The sequence below is a fragment of the Miniopterus natalensis genome, chromosome X, assembly GCF_054644295.1.
Source record: "Miniopterus natalensis isolate mMinNat1 chromosome X, mMinNat1.hap1, whole genome shotgun sequence".
NCBI classification, from domain to species: domain Eukaryota; kingdom Metazoa; phylum Chordata; class Mammalia; order Chiroptera; family Miniopteridae; genus Miniopterus; species Miniopterus natalensis.
Window position 1 is genome coordinate 26,194,721 of NC_142103.1, and position 23,110 is coordinate 26,217,830.

The following is a 23,110-nucleotide window of genomic DNA, read 5'->3' on the forward strand; positions in this document are numbered from 1 at the left end:
TTTGCCAAGCACTGTGCTAAGTGTTTTACATGCAATTCATTATTAACTTCTCACAGCATTTTTTTGAGGAAGGTGCTAATATCAGCCCATGTTATATATGAGGAAGGTGAGATATGAAAAAATTAAGTAACTGACTCGAGGACACACAGCTAATACATGACCCAGAATTTAAACTCAGTCTAGCAATTTTGCATTTTAACTTTGTATCGGTGATGCTGTTTAGTTCTGTTATGTTTCTTGGGTATTCCCTAAGCATTTAATCCACAAGGAAAATTTTGAGTTTGGTAGATCAAGAAGATTGTCACCTCCATCCAATTTGGTATTTAAAGTAAAGTTTTAAAAGTAGGGCATTATTTAAAAAGAATATCTGTCTGCAAAATGATTGCTGATGGTTTGGGGCCATTCTATAAAACACTGCCTTCTACATCACCTTCATTTTAATCTCTAAAGACAGTGCTATGCTTTGAAAATAACTCTAAAATCATAATAACAACAAATACTCCAAGTGGTTATGACCATGATCCATTGGAAGGACCTGCTTACAAATCTTGTGGTCTATCTTAAAGATTAAGGACATCACCTCAAAATCTGCTTTCTCTAAATCCTTTTGGTCTTTTTTGGTATCCTGGTCCAGAGGTCATGCTTAGAATTATTAAGCCAACCTATATGAACAGTTCTCAGGTACACTGTATATATTACTCCCAGTATTTTCAAGGCCAGAAGACAGTAATTATATGAAGACTCACCTGAAGTATTTCTCTGCAGATATAAGCAATCCAATCTTCTTTCAAACTCTGATTTCTGGTCATTCTCACTACATCAGTGACTGAGCCTGCTGCACATAACTCCATCACCATCTGTAGGGAAGCCAGCAAAGTATCAAGAATTAGAAAGTAATTCTCTGAAAATATCTGGAGAGTTTTAGTCCATATGGCTTGTATTTATATGTAATGTTTAGAGATTAAGACACTGCAAAGACTGACTCAATTGTCTAGTGGAAGACTCCAAAAACTGGTGGAATTAGAAAGAGTTGGAAAATGTACCACAGCTTTTGTATTCACTCATCTACTGATGGGCATTTAGGTTGCTTCCAAATCTTGGCTCTTGTAAGTAACACTGCAGTGAACAGAGTGGTGCATATATTGTTTCAGGTTTCTTTAAATATAGTCCCAGAAGTGGAATGGCTGGGTCATAAGGCAGATCCATTTTTAATTTTTTGAGGTAACCAAACTGCTTTCCACACTGGCTGTACCAGTCTGCATTCCCACTCACAGTGCAAGAAGGTTCTATTTTCTCCATTCTCACCAGCACTTGTTTTGTGAATTATTGATGGCAGCCATTCTGACAGGTGTGAGGTGATATGTCATTGTAATTTTAATTTTCGTCTCTCTGATGATTAGTGACATTGAGCATCTTTTCATATGTCTTTTGGCCATCTGTATGTCCTCTTTGGAGAAGTGTCTATTCAGGCCCTTTGTCCATTTTAAATGGGATTTTTTGGGTTTTTTGGTGTTGAGTGTGTAAGTTCTTTATCAGTAGATGAGTGGAAAAAAATCTGTGGTATATTTACACAATGGAATACTACTCAGCCATAAAAAGAAGGAAATCTTACCTTTTATGACAGCATGGATGGAGCTGGAGAGTATTATGCTAAGTGAAATAAGCCAGTCAGAAGAAGACAAGTACCATATGATTTCACTCATATGTAAAATCTAATGAACAAAGAAAACTGACAAACAAAATAGACCCAGAGACATTGAAGCATGCTACAGACTGGCAGCTGTCAGAGGGGAGGGTTTTGGGGGGCTGGGTGAAAAGGGGGAAGGGATGAAGCAAAGAAAAAAACTCATAGACACAGACAACAGTATGGTGATTACCAGAGGGAAGGGGGTGGGGGAGGTAGAAGAATGTACAGGGGGATAAATGATGATGGAAGGAGACTTGACTTGGGGTGGTGAACACATAACATAATATGCAGTTGACGTGTTATAGAATTGTATGCCTGAAATCTATATATTTTTATTAACCAATGTCACCCCAATAAATTCAATAAAAATTTTTAAAAAGGAGTTGGAAAAAATCCAAATATCCGGGGAAGGAGGGAAGACAGGTACCCATCCAGGGATATTTAATCAGGAGGTGGGATTTGAGCCAAGCCTTATAGAAGATGTAGCATTTGGAGATGCTGAGAAGGAAGAATATTCAGTTTATTGAAAACAGAATGAGTATATGCCTTTAGAAAGAAAATTGTGTGGGAGACAAGCCTGAGTTATGGTTGGAGTGGAACAAAAACTGTTTTGGTTGTGTGCTATCTCAACTCATGGAAGTATGTATCCTCAAGTGTGACCTAGTGGTGTGGAATAAGATCAAGGTAATTAATACATACCCAAAGTTGGTGCCTCTGGCCAGCAGGGCTCAGCTTGAAAAAGGCACCGTAGAAAGACACAATGTTTTTGTGGAAAGAGTACTTCTTCAAAAGGTTGAGTTCAGTCCTGAGATCCTCTTCCTCATCCTGCAGAATAAGAATAGAAAGTGAAGTTCCTAAGCTATGCCATTCAATGACTGTGAGACTCTAAACTATAGTAAATCAAAGGAGAATCCTATGGCAACCCATCATATCATACAGAAAGTTGTAATAAAATCTCAACTAGAATTGTCAGAGAATGGAGATCTCTGGTGAACTGGGAATTTGGGAGAAAATAAAGGTTAATTGAAAATCTTTTAATTCGATGGTTCTCAAAATGTGATCCTTCAACCAGCAGCAAAGGCCACTGTATAAAACTTTCACTGAATTAAATAATTACAGATTTGTTTGTTTGTAAGTTTTATTGAGATATAATTTATATACCATACAACTCACTCATTTAAAGTGTTTTTTAATCTAAATAACCTCATAAAATTATTCTCACTATTCTGCTATTTTGCAACTTGCATGTTTTATTCAATAACTGAAGAGCATCTTTGTCTATCAATAAACATAAATGCACTTCCATTTTGTGGATGCATAGTATTGCATAAAATGGAGATATGTGCCTGCCACTCAGGGAACAGGTCAGGGTTAGAGGAAATGTTTTTGAGAATTATCAACATAGTGATAATTGATGCCATCTTTTGGAATGAGACCACCAGGCATAGTACATAATTTCAAGGGATATTTCTAGCAGAAGGCAATGCTGTGTTATCAGAAAAAAGCATCTACACTGGGTATTACGATGCATCAACTTCAGCACTGATAGCCAAGAATTGGATATTCATTTAATCTTCCCAAGGCTCAATTTATCCTCAGAAATCTTATGGAAGATGGTAGCCATTACCTATCTTTATTGAATGTTAGTAGAAATAAATGAGACATTTAAAATTCTTTAAATCTTTGAAAGAAGAATGCTATAAATTCAAGATATTATGATATAGCATCTTTGTTACTTGACCTTACTTGAATTAGTCAGACTGTTACCAAAAATATACACCTCTCTCCACTTTTTACCCAAATCTACAAACATCAGCAAACTTCATTTCCAGCATATTTGTTACAGTGGACTGAAATAGGAAACAAATGTGTTTCTCTAATATTCAACTATGTCTCCTTGTACCATGACAACCCAGTAGATTCCTAATTCTTCTGTAACATTTCTTAGCCAATCTAAAAAAGCTTTCCACTTCTCAACAATTCAAAATCATCACACTTTTTGTGTATACATGTGTAATGCACTAGAGAAAAATATCTTAAAACATCAACTTAAAAAGGCACTTAAATTGTTGGGAATTTTCTTTTTTTATTTCTTGCTGCATTTATTATTTTTTTAAATGGATCTTTATTGTTAAAAGTATTACAAATGTCCCTTTTTCCCCCCATTGATCCCCTCCACCCCACCACCAGGCCTTCCAGATACCAATGTCTGTGTCCATGGGTTATGCATATAAAAATATAGGTTCTTTGATTAATCTCTCTCCATCCACTCCCCCACCCCACCTTCCTTCTGAGGTCCTTCAGTCTGTTCAAAGCTTCTATTTTGTTCATTAGTTTATTTTGCTTGTTACATTCCACATATGAGTGAGATCATGTGGTATTTGTCTTTCTCTGACTGGCTTATTTCACTTAGCATAATACTCTCCAGTTCCCTCCATGCTGTCCTAAAGGGTAAAATATACTTCTTTTTTAGAGCTGCATAGTATTCCATGGTGTAAATGTACCAGTTTTTTTACCCACTCATCTACTGATGGGCACTTGGGCTGTTTACAGATCTTAGCTACTGTAAATTACACTGCTATGAACATAGGGGTGAAGAAGTTCTTTTTGATTGGTGTTTTGGATTTCCTAGGATATATTCCTAGAAGGGGGATCACTGAGTCAAATGGCAGTTGAATTCTTAATTTTTTGAGGAATTTTCAATGAATATATCATTGGTTTACACATTTAGGTGTCATAGTCCTAACTCAAATGAACTTACAAACAGGAAAATAAGATTCACACATATGAATGACATAACCATAAATGAATACAAAATAGAGCATAATGAAGTTGAGAGTGATATGAAATGACTCAGAAAGTCATCCTGCACTTGACAAATGGATCACCACCAGGACCCTTTAAATCTTTATTAGCTGTAAATTTCATTTGATAGTAATTTTATTTTTTTTAAATTTATCTTTATTGTTGGCAATATTACAGATATCCCCCCGTTTTTTCCTCATTGATCCCCTCCATGCCACATCCACCCCTCCACAAACTATTTTCTGTGTCCATGGGTTATGTTTATATGCATATAAGTTCTTTGATTAATCTCTCCCCACCTACTCCACCACCCCCATCTTCCCACTGAGATTCATCATTCTGTTCCACGCTTCTGTATCTCTGGATCTATTTTGTTCCTCAGTTTATTTTGTTATTAGATTCCACATATGAGTGAGATCAGAAAGAATCTGAATCAGGAAGAATCAGAAAACCTGAATAGGCCAATAACAACTGATGAAATCGAAGTAGTAATAAAAAAAAACAAACCTCCCAACAAACAAAAGCCTTGGTCTGGATGGCTTCACAGGGGAGCTTTCTAATTCTTTAAGTTGTAGGGTTTGAGAGTTTACTAAAATTTTTTCTTGCTTTTTGAGGGAGTTCTATAGTGCTATGAACTTTGATCTTAGGACTGCTTTCACTGTGTCCCATAGATTTTGGGTTATTGTATGATCATTTTCATTGGTTTCCAGGAAATTTTTGATTTCTTTCTTGATCTTACTGGTAACCATTCATTGTTTAATAACATGCTATTTAGCCTCCATGTGTTTGATGTTTTTGAGTGTTTTTACTGTATCTGATTTCTAATTTCATGCCATTGTGATCTGAGATGCTTGATATGATTTAAATCTTCCTGAACTTGTAGAGACTGGTTTTGTGCCCTAACGTGTGTTCTCTCTTTGAGGATGACGCATGTGCACTTGAGAGGAATGTATATTCTGCAGCTTTGGGGTGAAATGTTCTGTAAATATCAACTAAATCCATCTGATCTAGTGCACCATTTAGTCACTGCTTCTGTGCTGATTTTTTTTAAACTTATCTTTATTGATGAAAGTATTACAGGTGTTCCATTCCCCCCGCCCCCCATTGACCTGTCCACTTCACTCCTGCCCCCTCCCCAGGCCTTCACTCATTATTGTCTGCGTCCATGGGTTATGCAGATATGCATATAACTTCTCTGGTTAATTTCTTCCCACCCCCCACCCTTCTTCTCTCTTCCCTCTGAGATATGACTATCTGTTGCATGCGTCAATGTCTCTGGGGCTATTTTGTTTGTCAGATTCTTTTGTTCATTAGCTTCTTCTTAAAGAAGACTCTACAACATTTCCTGTAATACTGGTTTAGTGGTGATGAACTCGTTTAGCTTTTTCTTATCTATGAAGCTCTTTATCTGACCTTCAATTCTAAATGATAGCTTTACTGGATAGAGCAATCTTGGTTGTAGGTTCTTGCTTTTCATCACTTTGAATATTCCTTGCCACTCCTTTCTGACCTGCAAAGTTTCTTTTGAGAAATCAGCTGACAGTTGTATGGGTGCTCCCTTGTAGGTAACTAACTGCTTTTCTCTTGCTGCTTTTAAGATTCTCTCTTTGTCCTTAACCTTTGGCATTTTAATTATGATATGTCTTGCTGTGGGCCTCTTTGGATTCCTCTTGTTTGAGACTCTGTGCTTCCTGGACTTGTAAGTCTATTTCTTTCCCCAGGTAGGGGAAGTTTTCTGTAATTATTTTTTCAAATAGGTTTTCAATTTCTTGCTCTCTTTTGTCTTCTTCTGGCATCCACATAATACAAATATTGGGCCACTTGAAGTGGTCCCAGAGACTCCTTATACTATCTTCATATTTCTGGATTCTTTTTTCTTTTTGCTCTTCTGGATGGGTCTTTTTTGCTTCCTCATATTCTAAATTGCTGATTTGATTCTCAGCGTCCTCTATTCTACTGTTGATTCCCTGTAAATTATTCTTCATTTCAGTTCGTGTAGCCTTCATGTCTGATTGGTACTTTGTTATGTCATTGATGATCTCGCTAGTTTCCTTAATAGTCTTCCTCAGATCCTTGAGCACCCTTATAACCATTATTTTGAACTCTGTATCTAGTAGCTTGCTTGGTTCCATTTCACTTACTTCTTTTTCTGGAGATTTCTTCTGTTCTTTCTTTGTGACATGTTTCTTTGCCTCCACATTTTGGTTGCTTTTTGGTGTTTGTTTCTATGTATTAGGAAGAGCTGATCTATCTCCTGGAACTGGTTAAGTGCCTTTGTGTAGTAGGTGTCCTGTAGAGCCCAGTGGCTAAGTTTCCCTAGTCACCTGAGCTGGGCCTTCTACGTGGTCTCCAGTCTGGGCTGTGTGCACTGTCCTGTTGTAGTTGAGCCTTAGTTGCTGTTGGTATCACTGGGATTAACTGATCCCAGGCCAATCGGCTGTGAGGACCAGCTGCAGCCACAGCTGAGGAGCTGCTGTGCTGGAAACACTCCTATAGAGCAAGATTTACTTCAATGGAGCTTTGTCGTTCACCTAGTGCACCCCTTGAGTGTGCCACTCATGCATGTAGTAGGATTGTAATCCAGCGTGGTCAAAGCTGAACACCAGGTGCACTGTCTCTGGGGCCTCCCAAGAGGTACAAAGTCAGCCTGTGTCTGTGCCTTGCCCAGGGCCACCCAGCATGAGCTACACAGCAAACTGTAGATGGCTGCTACTTGAGCTGGGCTTAGAGGTGTCCAGGAGAGGCCAAGCTATGAACCAATGCTGGTTGCCAGGCCTGAGGTCACTTATCGAGAGGTACAGGTCACGGTGAGATCAGCTGCTATTTGTTTGAGAGATTTTAGGAAAATCCTAAGCATGAGGCTAGAGAGGTCACTTGCATAGATAAGTCACTGGAAATGTCTTGGATGAGCTTGCAAGTAGGGAGGAGCTGGGTTTCCAGGAATCACCAAGGGGGGGTGAAAGGTATGAGTCAGATTGCTAGAGATTCAGAGAAGGTGCCTGCCTGTCGGTTCTGTGGGGGTAGGGCTTGTCAAAGGAGCAATGGCTTCTGTCAGTTTTTCTGTCTGGAAGAAAGCTGTCCCTCTAGCTCTCTTGTTTATTCCAGGCAAGCTAGTTCCTCCCCAAATGTCAAGGTTCCTTTCAAGCTGCTGCCCAGCCCTGCTCAGAGAGAGAGTGTCTGAGTAAGTCTATATACCAGCCTTTTAAGAGGAACTGCCTGGGACTCCCAAAGCCTCCACTCACTCAGCCACAGTCCCCGTTGGTTTTTACAGCATGAGGTTGTGGGAACTTCTCTTCCCGGCACTGGAATCCTCAGCTGAGGAGGTCTGATGTGGGGTTGGGGCCCCTCGCTCCTCTGGGAAGCTATCACTGCCAAGATATCCTTCCTGGTGTGGGACTGCAGTCCCATCTCCAGGACTCAGCCCCGATCAGCCCCATGGCTCCACCCTTCCTACAGGTCTCAGTGTGCTTCTTCAGTTCCCTAGTTGTAGGACTTCTGTTCAGCTAGATTTTAGGAAGTTCTGAATGATGGTTGTTCTGTATTTTAGTTGTAATTTTGATGTGGTTGCGGGAGGTGGCAGGTACCGCTGTTACAAACCCTGCCATCTTCTTGTCTCTTTGTTCTGTGTTGACTTTTTGTGTGGAAGATCTATCCAGTGAAGTCAGTGGGATGTTAAAGTACAGACTGACTATATTGTTGTTGACCTCTCCTTTAAAGTCCTTAAAGTTATTATTGATAGATCCTTATTTACTGCCACTTTAATTCTTTATGCTGATGTTTCTCTCTCTATTTCTTCTTATTATTACAGCAGTACCTTTAACATTTCTTGCAATGCTGGGTGGTGGTGACAAACCTCTTTAGCTTTTTTTTTTTGTCTGGGAAGGTCTTTATTTCACCATCTCTCTTGAATGATAGCCTTGCTAGATAGAGTAGTCTTGGTTTCAGATCCTTGTTTTGCATTGCCTTGAATACTTCATGCCATTCCCTTCTGGCCTGTAGTTTCTGATGAGAAGTCAGATGACAGCCTTATGGGAGCTCCTCTGTAGGTAACAGAGTGCTTTTCTCTTGTTGCCTTTAATATCCTCTCTTTGTCTTGAAGTTTTGTCATTTTAATTATGATGTGTCTGGGCATGGGCTTCTTTGGATTCTTCTTTCTTGGGACTCTCTGTGGCTCCTGAATTTGTGTGATTTTTTCCTTGAACAGATTAGGGAAATTTTCTGCCATTGTTTCTTCAAACAAATTCTCTATCCCTTGCTTTTTCTCCTCCCCTCTGGTACTTCTATAATGCGAATATTGTTATATTTCATGTTATTCGACAGCTCCCTTAGACAATCCTCTTTTTAATTGTTTTTTCTTTTTGGAACTCTGATTGAGTGATTTTTTTCTACCCTGTCTTCTCATTCACTGATCCTATCCTCAGCTTCCTCTAATCTGCTCTTTATTCCTTCCAATGTATTCTTTATTCCTGCTATGTCATTCTTCATTTCCTTCATGGCTTCCATATCTTTTTTCATGCTGTTGAGCATCCTTAAAATCAGTATTCTGAACTCTATATCTCAAAAATTGCTTATCTCCATTTCATTTAGCTCTTTTTCTGGAGACTTCTCTTGTTCTTTCATTTGGGGCTTGTAATTTTTTCTCCCTATTTTGGCTGCCTATTTGGGTTTGTTTCTATGTATTAGGTTGGCCTACTAGGACTCACAGTCTTTTTGGACCATCTCTGGTGCAGGCCAATGTCAGATGCAGTTTGTGATCGGCTTTGAGTGCCCTGTTTGGAGCTATCAACAACTGATGGCTTGAGGTCCCCTTTGTTGGGACTGGGTACAGTTGGACAGGACCAAGATGCACACCAAAGTCTGCTTTTCCAAGGCCCAGGTCCATAAGCAGATCAGGCAAAGACTCAAAGCACTCTGAGGTCTCCCTCTGCCTGCAAGCTGATTCATCTGATTCTCTTAATGAGCCTCAGACTGTAGAAACTCCTTAGGATAGGGCAAGAGGTTTTTCAGCAGAGTGGGGCAATTGCTTCCCCCTCCAGCAAAAGCTGCTTGGAAGGTAAATGTCTGCCTCTGCAGTATGGGGGAATGACTCCGCACAGGGATCCAGAGGGATGCCCTCTGAGCTCTATCTCCAGAACTTACAATCCTAGATTCTCCTCACACAGCTCTGCCCTCCCTCTGCTAGAGTCCAAGGTGAGTGGTTTCACACAAAACTTAGTGCATTGGCTCTTTAAGACCGTGCTTGCATTTTCAGCCATCTCCCCAAGGTAGACAGATACCTAGCTGCTTTTCACAGCCAGATTTTATGTGGGCACATTTCTCAGTTTTGGTGCTCTTGGCTGGGATGCCCAGCCTGGGTTTAGGCCCCAGAGTCCTCAGTGGGAATCCCCCACAGCTGAGCTATCCCTCCAGACCTTCAGCTGCTGCCTGTGGGAGTCCAGCCAGCCCTCTCGTGTCTTTGCACTTCCTACCAGTCTCTATGTGGTCTCCACTTTTCCTCATTGGTTATGAGGGTGCTCTCCAGCTCTTCTTCAGTTGCAGTTGATTATTCAGGATGGTTTTTTTATATTTTAGTTGTAATTCCAGTTTGGTTCTGGGAGAGTGTCAGTGTAACTTCCACTCAATCTGTCACCATCTTTAATCTCCCCACAGATGCTTACTTTTTTAATTGTAATTTTAAAAGCTATCTTACTACATGTATAAAATTTCGATTTATATGACCCCTTCAGGAAGACTTATTGTACAAAGTAAAATATGTTAATAGTATGTAAAATAAGGAAGACTTTTAAATTAAAGTTACAGTTAAGCTCCTCTGAATTCCAGTGAAAAACAATACCATTGACTTCTTTGGGACAATGAATTAGATAAGGGCCCATTGGCATGAAAAGCAATTAAAGGTTAATCTCTAATTATCTTTAGTTCTTCCCAGAATTCCCTTCAATTACTTGATGACCTGTGGTTAGAGGAAAGTACATCATATCTTTTTGATGAAATGAACAGGTACCTGAATATATTGGGTCAGTTACTTTCCTGCCTTCTTAACTTATTCTCTAAGACCAAGTAGAGAAGATGGGCAATTACTTTTCATATTTAGCTGAATTGTGGCTGAGGCTTAAAAATAGTTATGAAATAAATATAAGGCATAAACTAGGTTTTTTAGTGTCCTCAAGTATTCAAAATGTATTTTGTAAAAAAAAAAAAAAAAAAAGTTTGAAATCTTGAAGAATTGGCTGGCAGCTGCAGAACATTCTTTAGCATTTCCCTAAGATTTTCCAGTGGATTTACTAATAAACATTTAACTGATAGAGAGCAAATCTAGACACCTATTTGTCCTTAGGAGAAATAGGTGGGGCCTGATTTATCCAGTTGGAAAACCTAATGGCAGGTTCTCTTTGTATTAATTGTATAACAAAGGCATGAATGAATAAAGCAATCAACTTGGAGCATGACAATTATGTGGAAGTCCAATCCTAGTCTCATCTCATCCTCTAATAAGTTCCTTTCTATTTCCCTTTACCAGTTTTCTACAAAGCTAAAAATTGATCCTGGTGCTTTCATTCTTGCTATGTAGGACTCTTAAACTTTCTGCTTCCCCTCTGATGTGACTCTCCTTTGAAATGGTAACAATACCTGCCATCACACAGACATAAACCACAGGAAGTAACAATTCTCTATGTACATGGGCACTCTCAGTTCATAGTAAGGCACCAGGGTTCTGCTAAGAGGAATATACATTAGTAAAGAGTGCAATAAATAAGAAGGAGATGACAGTGGGAGTATAAGAGAACAAAGAACAGTTTAAAGAGAAGCAAGGGACACACTGAGTCCTTTGACTTGTTTGGTAGTTGGATATCAAGGAGCTTCTTTTTCTATCTGGGTTAGAAAGGCTATGTCCCCAAGGAAGAATAAGACAATGGTTGGGCTCTAGGCAGTTATGTAGTTGCCTTTGACTCTACTTTTTAACCCTGTTTATAGGTAGGCCAAATATTCTGGTTCTATTTTATCTATGAGGAACCATAGGTCTAAACAGGTAAGACCGCTTTTCTCAAGTAGTTCTTGGGTATTTAGTGGTAGATTTTATATATAAACTCATTTTTGAGTTCCACATTATCGCTATTTCCATAAAGCCCTTGACTGAAAGAGATGGATGTGTGTGCAAATCATAAACTTCTTATCCCAAAAGATTCAAGGTGACTTAGAGATGCTAACTGGCTGATTAGCTAGCACTTATTTTTCTTAATAAAACATATAATGTGAGAATTCAATGTTGCCCACTAAAAAACTTGAGTGGGTTTCCCACATAAATGTACATTCTCCCAAAACCAATAAACCACGATCAGATATGTTTGGAAAGCATAAGTGTGTTTGCCATTCTCAATTAACAGGAAGTTGAGCTTCTGAGAAACACATAAGTACCCTATATCCAGGAGGCCAAGTTGGTAATTTAAAACTCTCACACATATCCCAGTAATATGATGCTATAGCATTTCCTGGCTCGGTAGTACAAGAATGCCAAAACTTTCTTTGTAATTTCACCCAATTCTAGAATCAAAATCTTTTCCCCATGGAAAGAATATAAGAGTAGGTTTGGGGAATACATTTAAAGTGTTTGATAAATCCAGAATTAGTCAAACAATTAGATTTTTCATACCTTACATTTTATAGCTTCTTGATCTACCAAAGTATGTTATTATTCAATACTACCTGTTTCATTTGGATAAGCTTTGTCTCCTGATACATTATAAATAAAACAGGAACCCACTACTAACTAGAAGAATCATAAAGCTGTTTATCAATACCATTCTAATATAACTAGAAATGTTTTCTGAATGTGACTATGTAAATGGAAAAAGTTATTTTAATGTCCCTGAGAGCATATTTATTAAGACACAAAAGGTTGAAAGTTTTTGAATACCAAAGAGTTGACTTCAGGGGAGAAAGGTAAGAAAAAGATATATTGATAAGAACAAGGATTCTGATTTTGGCTCACAGAATACTTTGATAGATCACCAAAATCTAAATCACCGTCTACTAGAAAAGAATTTTCTTTGCCTGATCTTATTCTAGAGCCAGAAAATTATTGGAGTCATAGAGACCATTTTTTAAAGGCAGTTTAAAAGCTTCAAGTAGAAAGCATCTTCACAGTCCTTCATGTATTTAAGTACTATGCCAGATATCTGAAAACTTTTAAGCTTGGAAACTTGTTGGTTTCCTTTCCACTATTATTCTTCAAATAGAAAAGGGTAGTCCTTATTTGGCCCATATATAATTGCAGTGTTTCTTAGAATCATAATGGGGGAAACACCAGTCCAAAATACCGTGTAGAAGGTGAGAAAAAGCACCTTGCTAAGGCCAATTTTAGGTAAAATTTGCTCTTTGTCCTACCATCTCCTTTGTTGCTACTCAGCTAGAGTGCTCTATGCTTTATGGATTTACTCAGTCCTTCATCTGCAGTCAACACTTACTTGTTCAAGTAACCATTTCTTCTAGGCCCTGGTTTCTGACAGATGCTAGTGTTCAAATATAATAATTGACTCTATGTGAATATGTGAAAAGGCATAAATATGTTGTCACTTCCAGGCAAGAACATTTCAGTGGTGGCCTTCTAAAGATAATAATACAACACAAAGGGATTAGTTTAAGGAAAAATAAGGGAAGGCTACTTGAGGGCAAATGAGGACTTTCAGTACTCACGCTGTATCTCCACCCCACAGACTTTTGATATTTATTCACTCTCACTCGCCTTCCTATTTCAGGTAAAGGGGTCTGCAAAACCAAGAAAATGTTATTAGAACCACTGGTACACTCTGAAAATAATTTATTTGTTAGTACTTTGTGCTCATTTAGCACTAAATAGAAGAGAAACATAATATTACATCTCTCATTTTTTTGCTAATAGTTTTAACTAAAAAATTGTAATCTTATATATGCAGAAATTTGGCACCAAATTAACAATAACAGATTTAACTGCCATATTAATGGGAAAATTACAATTTGGTGTTAATAAAGTGATATTTCCCCTTAAAAAACAAGGTAAATGACACTAGGAATGGATTGAATATGATTTTTAAATATTTCAAAATTTAGAGTACCTAAAAAGTAAATTAAATGTGGGTCAAGGTCTCTCAACTTAAAACAAGACAATAGGGAGTCTCACTCAAATAGTACTAGGGTGGTTATTGGAAAGTCAGGTTTGTTGGTCAAAATAAATCCACAAATCAAAATCCCTTGAAACTCACTTTGGTTTGCAACATTTGACATTTACTGGCAAAACAAAAAGCATGCAACTCTTTAAATAGCTTTAGCAATTCACTCCCTGAACAAATTATACAAGAACAGTTTATGACATAGACAACAGTTCAGTGAATATGTATATTTTTCAAACATAATATCTGAGAATTTTCTTTTAGGATATAGTAAAGTGAAAATTTTTTGACCTTTGCTATGTTCATGCTAATATTATCTTTAAAAAGTGAGGCACTCATGCTAAAGAAAGAGGACAGAAATCAGTGCTTATCAATTTCTATGACAACAATGTTATAAACCATGACTCAACTTTATGAATGTTAACAGGAACAATGTCAAACTGTATCTCTTGCTCATCTGTCAGAAAATATAAGAAAAACGTATATCTCAGACAAGTTCTTTCCTTCTACCTGTCATCGAAAATCTAAATGCCTCAATTCTTAAATGGAATAGTTGGAGAGAGAAAAGAATATGATAGAACACAGAAGGGTTAAGACAATATTAGAAGAAATCTCCTCTTTTCTATCCCTGGAAAGAGATAATCAACTAGAACTAGATATAACAACAGATAATTTCTTCATTCTTATAGAATACCAAACTAAAAGCATTTTTTTACCTGTAAATATAATAAATTAATAATAAAGATAATATACTAATGGGTAGAAAAATATTAAATGATAAATATAATAAATCCAGGTTAACTTAATTATAATTGTACATACTAATGATTTAAAAATAAAACAATATTTTTTGAGCCATTTATTCTTAGACCATAGTCCATTAAGGGAATAAAATATAGACAAGATATAATATTACCTTACGAGCATTCATCACTTTAACAGCTGTAAATGCACCAGTTTTTTCATGGAGTCCCTGAAATACAACATAGTAACAAACATTAAATGCTGTCAATATAATCAAGAAACCAAGCAACAAAGTGAAAAATTTTATGATAAAATAAGGTCAAAAACTATAGCCTATCACGAAATATAAAATACTATATAGGAAGTAAATATAAAGTATTATATAGAGAACAGAAACATTAAATTATGAACATTTTAAAGAAAAACAAAACATTTCACTCAAAAAAATCATGAAAGTTTATGTAGTTTTGTGTGTTTTTTTCCTTTTTATTGTAGTATTGTTGACATACAAAATTAAATTAGTTTCAGGTGTACAAAATAGTGATTTGACATTTATATACCTTATGAAGATCACCATGATAAGTCTAGTCACCATGTGTTACCACACAAAGTTCTTACAATATTATTGATTATATTCCCTATATTGTACATTATGTCCCAGTGACTTATTTCTTTTATAACTGGGAGTTTTTATCTCTTAATCCCCTTCATCTTTTTTTACCCAGTCCTACAAGCCCCTTCTACTCTGGCAGCCATCAATTTATTCTCTGTATCTATGAATCTGTTCCTATTTTGTTTTGTCTGTTTTGTTCTTTTATAGATTCCACATATAACTGAAATCATATGGTAAGTCTTTCCCTGTCTGACTTATTTCACTAGCATAATACCCTCTAGGTCCATCTGTGTTGTTGCAAATGGTAAGATTTCATTCTTTCTCTTGGCTGAGTAATATTTCACTATATATATGTTTACGCATACCTTTATCCATTCATCTATTGATGAACACTTAGGTTACTTCCGTATCTTGGATATTGTAAATAATGCTGCCATAGACAAGCATGCATGTATCTTTTCTAATTAATGGTTTTTGTTTTCTTCAGATAAAATACCCAGAAGCGGAATTCATGGGTGGTATGGTAGTTTACTTCAAATAATTTACTTTATTATTTCCTTCCTTCTACTTACTTTGGACTTTATTTTTAATTTTTGGAGGAACCTCCATAATGTTTCTGTAGTGGCTGCACAATAAACAAACCCATCAACAGTGTATGAGGGTTTTCTTTTCTTTTCATTCTCACCAACACTTGTTATTTGTTGTCTATTTTATAATAGCCATTCTGACAGGTGTGAGGTGATATCTCATTGTCATGTTGATTTGCATTTTCTTGAATATTAGTGATGCTGAGCTTCTTTTCATGTCTGTTAGCCATCTATGTGTCTTCTTTGGAAAAATGTCTATTCATGTACTCTGCCCATTTTTCAATCATGTTCTTTGTTTTTTTATGTTGAGCTTTTTAAAAGTTCTTTTTCTATTTTGAATATCAACCCCTGATCACATGTGCCATATGCAAATATCTTCTCCCATTCAGTAGGTTGCCTTTTCATATTGTTGATGTTTTCCTTTGCTGTGCAAAGGATTTTTTGTTTCATGAATTCTTATTTGATAATTTTTGTTTTTGTTGTCCTTGCCTGAGGAGTCATATTTAAAAAAAATATTTCTAAGGCTGATGTCAAAGATTTTAATATGTGTTTTCTTTTTAGGAGTGTTATGGTATCAGGTCTCACATTTAAATATTTAATCCATTTTGAATTTATTTTTGTATATGGGGTAAGGCAGTAGTCCAGTTTAATTGTTTTTGCACATAGCTGTCCTATTTTCCCAACACCATTTCTTGAACAGACTGCTTTATCTCCATTGTGTATTCTTTCCTACTTTATCATAGATTAATTGGTCATATAAGCATGGATTTATTTCTGGGTTTTCTATTCTGTTCCATTGATCTATATATCTTTGTCAGTACCTTACTTCTTTGATTACTGTACTTTGTAGAATTTGAACATGTCTCCAGCTTTGTTCTCTCTCATGATTGCTTTGGCTATTTGGGATGTTTTCTGCTACATACAAATTTTAGGGTGGATTGTTTTAGTTCTGTGAAAAATGCCATTGGGACTGCATAAGGACTGCATTAGGACTGCATTTAATCTTTAGATTGTTTTGAGTGGTATTAACATTTTAACTATATTAATTCTTCCAATCCATGAGCATAGTATATCTTTCCATTTACTTGTGTCATCTACAATATCTTTCATCAATGTCTTATAGTTTTCAGAATACAGATCTTTTACCTCCTTGGTTAAATTTAATTCTATATACTTTATTATTTTTATGCAATTGTAAATAATTTTTTTTAATTATATTTATTGTTGAAAGCATTACAGATGTCCCTCTTTTTCCCCATTGACACCCCCCCCACACACACCTGCCCCTTCCCAGGCCTTCTCCACACTATTGTCCATGGGTACGCATATATGCATATAAGTTCTTTGATTAATCTCTCCCACCCACAACCCCACCCTCACCTTCCCTCTGAAAGAGTTACAGAAACACAAGTGATTTCTGTATATTCACTTTCTAGCCTGCAACTTTACTAAATGTATTTACTAGTTGTAATAGTTTTCCATGGAGTCTTTACTCTTTTTAATATATAGTATCATTTTACTTCTCCCTTTCCACTTGGGTGCCTTTTATTTCTTTTTTTTTTTTGTCTGATTGCTGTGGCTAGGGCTTCCAATATGATCTTGAGTAAAAGTCATGAGAGTGGGCATCTTGGTCTTGTTCTTGATCTTAGAGGAAAATGTTTCAATTATTTACCATTCATTGTAATGTTAACTGTGGGTTTGTCATATATGACCTTTGTTATGATGTGGTATGTTCCCTCTATACCCACTTTGTTAAGTGTCTTTATTATATATAAAAGTTACATGATGTCAAGTGCTTTTTCTGCATCTATTGAGATGATTATATGATTTTAATCCTCTGTTTTGTTAATGTGGTTAATTATGATGACTGATTTGTGAATATTGAACTATCCTTGCACCCATGGATTAAATCCTGCTTTATCATGGTTAATGATCCTTTTAATGTATTGTTGAATTTGGTTTGCTAATATTTTGCTGTGCATTGTTATATCCATGATCATCAGGATACTGGTCTGTAATTTTTCCTTTTTGTAGTGTCTTTGTCTAGTTTTGGTATCAGGATAATACTGACATCATAGAATATTTTTGAAACTATTCCATCCTCTTTGATTTCTTGGAAGAGCTTTAGAAAGATAGGTATCCATTCTTCTTTAAATGTTTGTTAGAATTTACCTGTGAAGATGTCTGATGTCTGGTCCTGGACTTTTGTGTCCTAAATTTTTTTAACCTTTTTTTAAATCATCACCCAAGGACATGCTTATTGATTTGAGAGAGAGAGAGAGAGAGAGAGAGAGAGAGAGAGAGAGAGAGAGAGAGAGAGAGAGAGAGAGAAAGAAGGGAGAAACATCGATAAGTTGCCTTCCTGTATGCACCCAGACTGAGGATTGTACTCACAACCTGGGTATGTGCACATTTTATTTTACACCTCTCCAACCAACTGAGCCACACTGGCCAGGGCTGTTTCCCAAAAGTTTTTGATTAGTGATTCAATTTCATTACTAGTAATCAGTCTGTTCATATTTTCTGTTCTTCCTGGTTGAGTCTTGGTAGGTTGTATGTGTCTAAAGGTTTATCACTGTTGTTTATCTTTTCAATAAATCAGATCTTAGTTTCATTGATATTTACTATTATGTTTTAGTCTCTGTTTCACCCTAATCTTTGTTATTTACTTCCTTCTACTTTCTTTGGACTTTGTTCCTCTTTTATAGTATGTTGGTGTAAGGTTCTGTTTTTTTAATGAGATTTTTCTTGTTTCTTGAGGTAGGCTTGTATTAGTGTAAACTTCCCCCTTAGAAGTGCCTTTGCTGTGTCCTATGGTTTTTGGAACATGTTTTTCTGTTTTCATTTGTCTCAATGTAGTTTTTTATTTCCTCTTTGATTTCTTCATTGACACATGGTTGTTTATGAACATGTTGCTTATCACTCACATAGGTTTTTTTCCCAGTTTTCTTCTTTTAATTGATTTTTAGTCTTATACCATTATGATGGTAAAAGACGCATGATATGATTTCAATCTTCATAAGTTTAGAATTGTTTTGTGGTGTAACATGTGATCAATCCTGGAAAATGTTCCATGTTTACTTGAAAAGAATTTGTATTCTGCTGTTTGGGGATGGAATGCTATGTATATTAAGTTCATCTGGTCTAATGTGTCATTTAATTCAAATGATTCCTTGATTTTCAATCTGTAAGATCTATCCACTAATGCAATTGGAGTGTTAATGTTATTGTATTATTATTAGTCTGTCCCTTTATGTCTGTTAATATTTGCATTATGTATTTGAGTGTTATGTTGGATGCATTGATTTTTACAATAGTAATATCCTCTTGTTGGGTTTATCCCTTTATTGTTATGTAATGCCCCTGTTTTCCCCGTTACAATGTTCTTTTAAAGTCTATTTTGTCTGATATAAGTAAAGTTTCCCCACATTTCTTTTCATTTCCATTTGCATGGAATATCTTTTTCCATCCCTTCATTTTCAGTCTGTATGTATCTTTAGATCTGAAGTAAATCTCTTGTAGGATAGAAATGTATGGCCTTTCTTCAATACATTCAGACACCCTATATGTTTTGATCGGAGCAGTTATACCACTTACTTTTAAAGTAATTATTGATAGGTGTGTACTTACTGTCATTTTATTATTATTTTTGGTTGTTTCTGAAGTTCTTCTCTATTCCTTTTTTTCTCCTGCTCTGTTTCCTTGTGATTTGATAACTTTCTTTAGTGTTATGTTTGGTCTCCTTTCTCTATTTTTTGGTTTAACTATTATAAGGTTGATTTGTGATTACCATGCAATTCATATATAACATCCTATGTATATAGCAGACTATTTTAAATTCATGGTTGCTTAAGTTCAAATATTAAAAACACTACCTTTTTACTTTCCCTCCCACATTCAATGTTTTTGACATTGCACTTGCATATTTTTATGTATTAATGTATCTCTTTACTAATTATTGTAGATATAGTTTTACTACTTTTTAAAATAGTCATGCTAGCTTTTAAGTGGTTGATCCACTAAGTTTATTATTTGTTTGCCTTTACCAGTAAGATTTTTTCCTTCTTACATTTTTCTTCTTTCTAGTTTAAACCTTTTCTTTTCTGTTTAAAAAATCCTTTTAACATTATTATTTTTTTTGTAATTCCAGTTTAGTGGTGGTGAACTCCTTTAGCTTTTGTTTGTCTAGGAAACACCGTCTCTCCTTTAATTTTGAATAACTTTGTTAGGTAGAGTATTTTGGGATATAGGTTTTTTCCCTTTTATCACTGTGAATATATTGTGCCACTACCTTCTGGCTTGCAAAGTTTCTACTGAAAAATCAGCTTATAGTTTTATGGGGGTTCCTTTGTAGGTAACTAGTTGTTTTTGTCTTCCTGCTATTAGGATTCTCTCTTTATCTTTAACTTTGGACATTTTGATTATGAGGTCTCTTGGTGTGGATTTCTGTGTCTTCTTGTTTCTGACTTTATGATTCCAGGATTTTAATGTTTGTTCCCTTCATTTTTAGCCATTATTTCTTCAAATACGTTTTCTGTCACGTTTTCTCTCTCTTCTCTTTCTGGGAACCCTATAATGCAAATGTTAGCATATTTGATCTTTTCCCAGAGGTCCCTTAAACTATTGTCATTTTTAAAATTCTTTTTTTCTCCCCGTCAGGGCATGGCTCGATGGTTGAGTGTCAACTTAGGACCCGGGAGATCACGATTCAATTCCTGGTCAGGCCACATGCCCGGGCTGCCAGATTGATCCTCAGTCAGAGGCATGCAAGAGGCAACTGATCAATGATGACCATCTCATCATTGATGTTTCTATCTCTCTCTCCCTCTCCCTTCCTCTCTCTGAAATCAATAAAGATATATTTTATAAAAAAATCTTTTCTTTTTGCTGTTCCAATTAGACAATTTCTACTACTCTGTCTTCCAGGTCACTTATCTGCTCTTATGCATCATCTGATTTGTATTGATTCTTTCTAGTGAGTTTTAAATTTTCAGTTATATTTTTTAGTTCTGACTTTTAAAATATATTTTCTAAATCTTTGCTGAAGTTACCACTGTGTTGAGCCAGTTTTCTCCAAATTTGGTGAGCATCTTTATGATCATTACATTGTAATCTATCTGGTACTGTGTTTATCTCCATTTTATTTAGTTGTGTGTGTTTTTTGTTGCTGTTGTTGGGGGGAATTGTCTTGTTTTTTCATTGGAAACATATTTCTTTGTTTCCTTATTTTAGCAAACTCTCTGTTTCTGTGTATTAGGTATATCGACTACATCTTCCAGTCTTAATAGAGTGGCCTTATGTAGAAGGTGTCCGGTGGAACCCAGTGGCACAGCATCCCCTGGTCACTGAAGCCAAGTAATCTGGGATAACCCTGTGTGCAATCTCTTATTATGATTGGGCCACAGGTGCTTCATGTGTGGTCTGGTGAGTTCCAAGCTGAGTCACTGTGGGGCTTGGCCATGACTGCTGCAGCTACACTGGTGAGCAGGTCTGGTCTCCTGCCCACCTGTCTGAAGGGCCAAGTTATGACTGTTGTGGGCATATTGGTAGGTGTGGCTTCTCCTAGTTCTGCTGTCTGTAAGGCTCTGCCTGGACTCCTGCAGGTATACTGGTGTATGTGGGCTGGACAGGCAGAGCAAGATATGCTTGGAAGGGAGTCATTGCTGGCTGAGGCCACCTACTGGATGTGGTGGGGTGGGGGTCACTATGGAGGTGTGCCAATGCAGACTGAGCCCTATTTCCAGGCGTGGTGGTACAGAAGCTGTATCAGCCATGGAGGGCTTATTGGGTAGGGTGGGTCCTCAGGGGAATGCTGAGGTTGTATAAACAAAATTAGCAATTTTAATGGAGAGTGTCAGAAATGGTGCCTGCCAGTGTTAAACCAGCTAGGGGTGAACAGTTTTTAAAAAAGGAAAAAAAGAAAGAAAAGAAAATGGCATCCACCAGCAATTTTGTCCCTGGAACATAGTTTCATCATTCCTGCCCTTCTAAATTTAGTCAATGTATCTCCTATACGTAGTCAATGTTTCTCCTTCATGAATGATTCAGACACTTTTTTAATTTCTGCCTCTTTACTGAGACTCAGACTCTTTTGAGATTGGAGTCTTGGTTTCCTACAACCTTTTGACTCTCTTGGACATAAGCCCTGTTGGATTTCAAATTAGATGTTATGGGTGCACCTCTTCCCAATGCAGGTCCCCCAGGCTAGGGATCCCAATTTAGAGTTCAGACTCTAGCTCCTCAGAGGGGACCTCCATGGTTGCAATAACCATTGCACTTGTGGGTTGCTGTCGGAGGGTTTGGTCTTGACTAGACCAGAACTCTGTCCCTTCTACCCTTCTCAATGTGGCTTTTTCTTTCTATCCTTAGTTGTAGAAAATCTCTTCTGCTAATCTTCAGGTAATTTTCAGAAATAGTTGTTCTATATGTACTTGTAGTTTTGATGTGTCTGTGAGAGTAGGTGAGCTCAGGATCATCCTACTCCACCATACTGACCACAGTCTTAGTTTTGCTTTTTATGTTTGTATTAAATAGCGGACAGAATCAGTCATTTGACGGCACTGCTTTCTTTATATATTTAGACTAGATTTATATGGCACCAAAGCATCCACATAAAAAGTTTCAGATTGGAGATTGGGGCAAAGGAGATGTTTTTATTGAACATTTTTTCATCTGATTATGTGCAGACATATCTTTCCATTGGATTGCTCTTCATATACTAAACATGTTTTACCATAATGATCACAGGTAAGAGTGATACATAATTAATGTAATGGCCTCTAATCCATTTAGTATGCCCTCAATGATATGAAACATATATATTTATGAAAGGACAAAGTTCTGAAAGATTGTTTCTCATTGAAAACATAACGTTTTAAAAACTTAGTCTTATCCTAAATGCAATTATAAATTACAGATTTATAATTTTTAAAAAATGAATATAAAGGTTTGGAATCAGAGTTATTATTTTGTGGTTGGTGCTTTTTAAAGTACTTCAAGCTGTAGTCATAGAAAAAAATCAGTTTGGTGTTGATATGAGTAAGGCTTATAAAACAATATATGCCTAATATGACAGTTCTCTAGCAGAAGATTTCATTCTTGGGCTCTACTGGGTTTGACAGTTTCTCTTCAAAATTCATTTCCTCCCATAACCACACAATGTGAGCTTGAAAACAGGGCCTTTGCAGAGAAAATCAAGTTAAATGAGGTCATACTGTATTACAGTGGTCAATGACTGGTGTTTTTATAAGAGAAAGGGGTGAAGATTTGGACACAGAGACACAGACACAGATACTCACACAAAAGAATCCATGTGAAGACAGGAAGAAATTAGAGCAGTGAACCCATAAGCAAAGGGATTCCAAGGATTCTTAGCAACCACAAGAAGCTAGGGAGAGGGAAGGAAGGATTCCGCCCTATAGCATTCAAATGGAGAGTGGCCCTGCACACTTCTAGCTTCAAGAAATATGAGAAAATAATTTTCTATTGTTATAAGCCACCTAATTTGTAGATTTGTTACCACTGTTGTAGG

At 36.6% G+C, this 23,110-nt stretch overlaps 1 protein-coding gene across 3 annotated transcripts in view; it reads right to left on the bottom strand.

The window, feature by feature from the left end:
- The window catches only part of NRK (Nik related kinase), a 144,659-nt gene that overhangs the window by 56,176 nt on the left and 65,373 nt on the right, over positions 1 to 23,110 (bottom strand). For all 3 annotated transcript variants that reach the window (XM_087813478.1, XM_016206408.2, XM_016206409.2), the window contains exons 3-6: positions 14,552 to 14,608; positions 13,184 to 13,255; positions 2,387 to 2,512; positions 747 to 857 (exon numbers count right to left, since the gene is read on the bottom strand). In XM_087813478.1, coding sequence (XP_087669604.1) covers positions 747 to 857; positions 2,387 to 2,512; positions 13,184 to 13,255; positions 14,552 to 14,608 — 366 coding nt within the window. The remainder of the gene's footprint in view (positions 1 to 746; positions 858 to 2,386; positions 2,513 to 13,183; positions 13,256 to 14,551; positions 14,609 to 23,110) is intronic.